Here is a 7,297-nt window from a genome sequence, read left to right on the forward strand (position 1 = left end):
GTTCAGCCTATCCACTCTTTCCCCTCTGTTCCTCCTCTGCCTGCAGTTATGATGAGGTGCCTTTTCTCATGCATGACAATGACCTGAGAAGAACAACCAATATCAGGGAGGTCATGCCAAATGCCTCCTTCAGACCTAGTTCCTTCTTCACTTGGAATTTCTTGTCGACTCTGAATGCAGGCAAATGGTTTGTACAGGTAAGACATATTCCATAGATCTACAGTTCTGCATTGACTCCCTCTTCTGTACAAGGTCGTGTGTTGCTCCTGGAGAGAAAGGCTTTAGATGAAGACAGTCAAGCATACACATAATTTCATTCCATTTCGATAGTAGAACTATAGCATTGGCAGGAGGGCTTTTTCAGTGATGCAGTCAATCTAATTACTGCTTTCTGCAGTCACTGGAAATTCTATGGTCACTTGTAAACTTACTGTTGTCATTTAGTTCCTTTTTATCTAAGCATTTCATAAACTTTTACAGTGTGCCTACCACATACATTACATTTTCCTCGGTATTTTAAGTAGCTCACAATCATAGATGAGGCAGAATAGGAAACATATTTATTTTCTTTATTATATCATCTTACTATTTAAAAATATTTATTGTATGACTTTTGAGTACTATACACCAGGAATATAGCGGTGAATAAACACACAGCCAGCTTTAATGGAATTCACGGGCTACGATATGAAACAGGCAATTATAATACATTATGATAAATAATGTATTTATGGTGGCCACCATAACTCTAATTTGGTACTAAATTAGAGTTAATTTCAGGTTGCTAATTTCTGTTTCATAACTCACCAAGTTTGTAGTAATTTGTTATAGCAACTTTTGGAAACTAATACAGTTATCATAATGTCTTTATATTATCTTCAGTTATTTCTATACTTGAACAATTTGCTCTTTTGTCTCATTCATAGGAATAACTCATGACTTTAAATTTTTGAGTCTTTTTAGGGATTTTATATGCCATAATACTACAAGGAAATAGCAAGTATAACCTATAAGGGGAAGTATTATTGGGAATTAGACTGCTTTATATAATCAAGTTGAGTCACAATCTTTAAGTATAATTGTGGCAATCCTCCACTGACTGCACTGTCCATCTGTCTGTCTCTGTCTCTCTCTCTATCTAATCAATAGATAGCAGTTTAACACCTCTTAAAGTGTTCATTAGAAAATTTTTTAACCAAAATTCACTTTAGAAGAATTAATTTCAGATTTGCTAGGAGTTGGCAAGGGTTGATGTGCCCAGCATATTTTCAGATTGTCTACACTAGTAATTGTTTGATAGAGCTGAATTATAGTTAGAGTGGTGGTTGTCTAGGAAATCCTAGGGTTGGGCAAATTGTTGTTTTCAGTAAGAGGAACATGATAGACTAAATAGCAGTGTATAACCTGAAGGCAATAAAACAAAAAGTGTGACCGCAAAATAAAGAACAAAAGCATTCAAAGGTGAGTTTGGCATTTATCAGGAGAATCTTTTCTCATTGTTTTTTGATGACAGCTGTTCTACTTCATATAGTTGTTTGCTAGTTCCGAGGACCTTGGATCAGCTGTTGACTTCTAGTGCTTCTCTGGAGAACCTAGGTTTATGATTTCTAATGGCTGTATCTTTCCAATTATTTTAGATAAATGATATCATTTTAGTTCGGAAACGTGTGTCCAAGACTCAATTATTTCTGCTTTAACTGTTCTACTGGAGTTCAGAGTATCTAATATCATTTTCCACTGATGTTCAAGGGCAGTCTTTCTATGAGCTGTTTTCCAGCTTGTTTCTTGTTAATGTCAGGACTAAGATATCTTGGTTAATCATGTATAGTATTTAGCTGAAAGAGTTTTTATAAATGACTGATGTTAAGTTTGATTGCAGATATTCCCAAAACATGAGGTTGCAAGTGACTAGTTGACAGGGATATCTCTAGGACTTCCTTATGGGGAAGAACACAAAGCATAAGAGAAAATGGGTAATACTTGAGGTAAAGGAATTTTAAAGGTATTTGATAGTTTGGCTGATTTCAGTTTTTATATTTTATGTCTTTTTCCCACTTTTCCGGAGTATGGTGTGTATAAGGATAGCTGTATAAGGATAGCTGTAGTAAGGAGCAAAATTTTGCATAAATCGGAATAGATATCCCAGTAAAATGTTTTTCCTATCATAGGATAGCTAAGTCAGAATGGCTTAGGTAGAGAACACAAATATATAATAGGTTTTTAAGCCATTTTAAGTTACAGTTGCTATTTAATGGGGAAATGCTTTAGCCCAACCATAAAATAAACACAATTACTAGTACAAATTCATTACCCACAGAGGAAAGAAACTGTACACAATCTGTTTCAAGATCCTCAAAGGGTCCTTTTGGGCAAGGTTCTAATCCATGTCTTATGTTTACAGTTTTTTTTTTTTTTTTTTTTTTTTTTGAATACATTGGTTTCAGATGAGGAAAGAACTGGTTACATCTTCTTATATATTAGAAAAATTGCTCCATCAGTGTTTATTTAATACTGCAGTCATTTTATTTCTACTGTGATGAGTTATGTCATGGAGGATTTGGAAAGTATCTATTTGAGATTAATTGGTGCTATCAGGTGGCCACCACGAATCTGGCAACCTGATTAGTTCTAGTCTTTCTTTTCAGAATTGGGGGCCACATTTCGTGTATTAATGCTACAATTTTTGAACTCCATGGATTGGTCTTTCTTATCTATTTTATACCCTTGACTAAGGAATTTAGTCAGAGCATTGTGTTTAGTGTGATAATTTGCTAAACCATTTCCTCTAATGTCTCTTTCACTCTGGACCTCTACCTGTAGGACAGCAATCTATTTGGATACCTGAAACAGTTAAAAACCTCTTTTTTCACAATAGATTTCCAAGTTGTGAATTAATTTAAAAGAAAACAAGCAATCAATGTATATAGGTACTGTTTTGTTTTTAACAATCTCACATACCCTAGTGAGAGCGATATTTTGGTAACTTGAGGCAATTTGATATCTGGTAATGGATTTGAAGTTACATAAGAGAATCTAGAAAAATTATTGTGTAATCAGCCTGTTATTTTTTTTAATTTTTAAAATGAAACCTATCAATAAACAATATTAAATGAAGATTTGGTATAGGAGCATCCAAAAGAACCATTCCAGGCATGGACAGTTCTGTAATTACAGAAATAATGAGATTCTCCTTCACCAGTAAGGATAGTACAGTCGCTATATTAAAAGCGCTACAGAGGAGGGGAAAATGGCATGCATGATAAAGCCTTTGTTCATCCCTCTTGCGACCAAATCAAAGTTGTGACAGAAACTTGGAGCAAACAGCAAGGAAACTCACCTGGGATCTAGATGAACAACTAGGGAGAGAAAAAAATTAATCAATTTGCAACAGTAGAAGGTAGGAGGGGGTGAAGAGACGAAGCTGCCCAGTCCCGAGTGGCAGAGTGGGACACAGGCTGTGGCAGCTGCAGACGCCTCTTAAAGGGGCCGTGTCCATGAGCGAACTTTCACAGTGATGATCTGCTCGCTCTGAGTTCCAGCACCCGGTTGGCTGCTCGGGGTCACCAGGGACTTACAGGGTGACACTGAGTTGTTGGAGTGAGGGCCAAAGTGAGGATCTCTCTCAGACAGAAGTGCCAGCAGTATCCATTGTTTCTCTGTTCAGCCCTCCCTCCTCCCAGTATGTGCATCCAGTGCTGCCATAGCTGAGATGTCATCAAACTGGATAACAGAGATTTCTCCGCCTAGAGGATTCCCTGAAACTCAGCCTGCCTCTACTCAGGGCTCTACCTGATCCACTTGGTAAGTCAGGTGCTCCTTGCTGAGCAGAGCCAAGACTCACACTGGTGGCAGCTGACCTCCGTATCTGTTATGGTTTCTTGAGGCAACTATAAGCACAGCATCCGTGGATTGCTTGCTGAATCTTAACAGGTGGCCCCAGAGAGGAACAGGCCGGGGCTAAACTTGTCTGCAGCTGAACCCCTCTCACAACTGTGCCATTGGACACCTACTACACAAAGAGATACTAATAAGACTAGGAGACTTAGGAGCTTTGCTCAGTACATAGAAACAGTCGTAAAAAGGCAGCCAAAATGGGAAGACAAAGAAGCAGAATCCATATGAAAGTACAGAACATAGATCAAGGAAAAGTGGAGTCAAGCAATCTAACGGATAGAGTTGAAAACACTGATAATAAAGATGCTCAGTGAACTTAGGGGAGGAGTAGATGAATTCAGTGAGAACTTGAACAAAGAGATAAAAAACATAAAAATGGAAATTATAAAAGGGAACCAGTCAGAAATAAAGAACACATTATCTGAGATGAAGAGTATATTAGATGGAATAAACAGTGGATGAAGAAGAGGATCAAACCGCCATTAGAGAGGATGAGGAAGCCAAGGACATTCAATTAGAATGGTAAGAAAAAGCCAAACTATAATAATAATTTAAGGAGCCTATGGGACACTATTAAATGTAAAATATCTGTGTCATAGGGGAACCTGAAGGAAAACAAGATGTTAAAGAACTATTTGAAGAAATAATGATGGAAAACTACCCTCACCTAGTGAAGGAAATAGATATACAACTTTAGGTAGCTCAGAGAGTCCCAAGAAAGAGGACCCCAAAGAGTCCTACACCAAGACACATCATAACTAAAATGCCAACAGTTTAAATATAAACAGAGGATCTTGAAAGCAGTAAGAGAAAAGCAGTTATCTATAAGGGAGCACCCATAAGACTGGCAGCTGATTTCTCAAAAGAAACCATGCAGGGCAGAAGGGTTTGGCACAAAATATTTGATGTGGTGAAAACCTAGGATCTACAACTAAGAATACTTTATTCAGCAAAGTTATCATTTAGAGTCGAAGAACAGATAAAGTGCTTCCCAGACAAAAATAAGCTAAAGGAATTTATCACCACCAGCCCAGTGTTACAGGAAATGTTGGAGAGACTTCTTTAAGAAGAAAAAACATGTATCAAAAACAGTAATAAAGAATGTTAATAACTACATTCCTATAAGAAGTACCTCAAATGGAAAAGAATTAAGTGCTCCAACCAAAACATAGAATGTCTGTATGGATAAGAAAACAAGACCACTACATATGCTGTCTACAAGATTTTCACTTCAGATTAAAAGATACACACGGAGACTAAAAGAAAGGGGATGGAAAAAGTTATTGCCTTGATGGACCTAGAGGGTATTGCACTGAATGAAATGGGTCAGATAGAGAAAAACATATTGCGTAATTTCACATACATGTGGAATCTAAAGAACAAGATCAACAACAACAACAACAAAAGTGGAAATAAACATATAGATACAGAGAATATTTAGAGGGCTGCTAAATGGGAGAGGGGTTAGAGGGATGGCAAAAAGGCAAAGGGGTTAAGAGGTACAAATGGATAGTTGCAGAATAGACATGGAGATGTAGAGTGTAGCATGAGGAAGATGTTTAATAATGTAATAAATATGTAAGGGGAAAAGGGGTACTAGATTTAGTGGAGTGATTGCTTTGTGAGTTATGTATATCTCTGATCACAATGCTGTACAACTGAAACTGGTATATTATTGTATGCCAAGTATAACTGAAAAAAACCTCATTGAATTGTACAATGTAAATATGAGCAACTGATTGTCTACTATATTTCAGTAAAGCTGGAAAAAATAAAAAGTGTTATATTGGCGAACAGTCAAATGAGGTGAAGGAACTGTATGGTAATTAATCAACTAACAAAAACGTTGGGTATTTTCAGTTAACAACAGGGATTGTATTGAATGTGGTGCCATAAAAAAGAAAGATGAACCTTGTGAAGGATCTGAAGATCCTTAGACTAATTTAACTCAGACTGCATTTTTTTCTGAGGAAAGATAAAAAGCATTGCTACTGGATCTGGGGATGGATAGTTATAAGCAATGAGTCTTTGATGTGTGCAAGTCATTAATGCCCTTAGACCATGGCCTCTCCTATTGTGTACTTTCAGAAAGAAAGGTTTATGATGATTGGATGATCAGTAATGATGGTTGTTGAAGAAATATTTTGAGGTTACCGATGGTTTTTTTTGGTTTCTGTGTTTTGTGCGAATGGTTCTAAGATGTCTAAGTCAAACCACACAGAGGCCTAGTTCAAAAAGCTTGCTACCTATACTTTAGAATACCCATTTAATCCCAGAAATCATCTTAATTGTCTTTAGTGGTTGGCCTTGGATGATTTTGGATAATTTGTAATCTCTCATTAGATTATGTCCTTCCTTAGCCAGCATATCATGGCGTAGATCAGGGGTTGGCCTGCTGTCCAACTTCAGCCCACTGGCTGTTTTTGTATAGCCTGTGAGATAAGAATGGTTATTACATTTTTAAATAATGGAAAAAAATCAAAGAATATTGTTTCATGATGTGTAAAAAATATATAAAACTCAAATTTTAGGATCCATAAATAAAGTTTAATGGAACACAGTCATTCTTATTCACTTATAAGTTGTTCTTACTGTATAATAGAATTAAATAGCTGCAAGAGAGACTGTATATCTCACAAAGTCAAAAATATTTAGTATGCGGCCCTTCACAGAATAAGTTTGCTGAACCCTGGATAATGAACCATTATTTTGTAGAATTAAAATTTTTCTCGTTGGAAGTTTTACACAGAGAGCTATAGAGTCAATCTTAGAATTTTGAGTTGAGATGCTGCATATCCTTAAGATCTTGATTTGGCTTGAGAAGAGTAGGATGGGCTTTCAGTAAATGCCTGAAGCATAACTTTCCAGGTAAATTGTTGATTTTTCACTAGTGAAAGCTATAGGCATTGGCTATCTTCAGCTAGGACATGAAAGTAAATAGAGATAGAATCAAAGAGTTAGGCAGTACTAGAAAAAGAGGTATAACTCTTTGGTTAATAGCTCAGAGATATGGGATGAATCTATATCATCTACCATCTCAGTTTTGGGGTTTTATATAAAGCAGGTAAAACAAGACATATTGCTTGGACTAATGCAAGGGATAATTAATCCTTATTATATTAAGTCTGTATTAGTTGACTTAGATTTTCCTTACCTTCAGCATTGAGAGAATTTTAGGCAACACATCAACAGAGTTTATTCGAACTCTCATGAGTTTGACTCTAATTATTGTGCCTCTTTTCCCCTCAGGGGTTCTAGTACAATGGCCAATTATTTGATTATTTTTTGAATCAATATGCTAATATCCTTAGCTATAATTGGATAATCGGCAATAGAATTTTCTGTGACTCCTGAAAATATTTAGTCTGCAGTACATTTCTTCTGGTGGTGCTTTTTGTAAAGT

The 7,297-nt window shown here is 36.4% G+C and overlaps 1 protein-coding gene across 1 annotated transcript in view; it reads left to right on the forward strand.

The window, feature by feature from the left end:
• The window catches only part of GDPD4 (glycerophosphodiester phosphodiesterase domain containing 4), a 73,567-nt gene that overhangs the window by 31,283 nt on the left and 34,987 nt on the right, over nucleotides 1–7,297 (forward strand). Inside the window, exon 9 of the mRNA XM_011368430.1 lies at nucleotides 47–197. Within this exon, the coding sequence (XP_011366732.1) occupies nucleotides 47–197 (151 nt within the window). The remainder of the gene's footprint in view (nucleotides 1–46; nucleotides 198–7,297) is intronic.

Source organism: Pteropus vampyrus, unplaced genomic scaffold, assembly GCF_000151845.1.
Source record: "Pteropus vampyrus isolate Shadow unplaced genomic scaffold, Pvam_2.0 Scaffold141, whole genome shotgun sequence".
Lineage (NCBI taxonomy): Eukaryota > Metazoa > Chordata > Mammalia > Chiroptera > Pteropodidae > Pteropus > Pteropus vampyrus.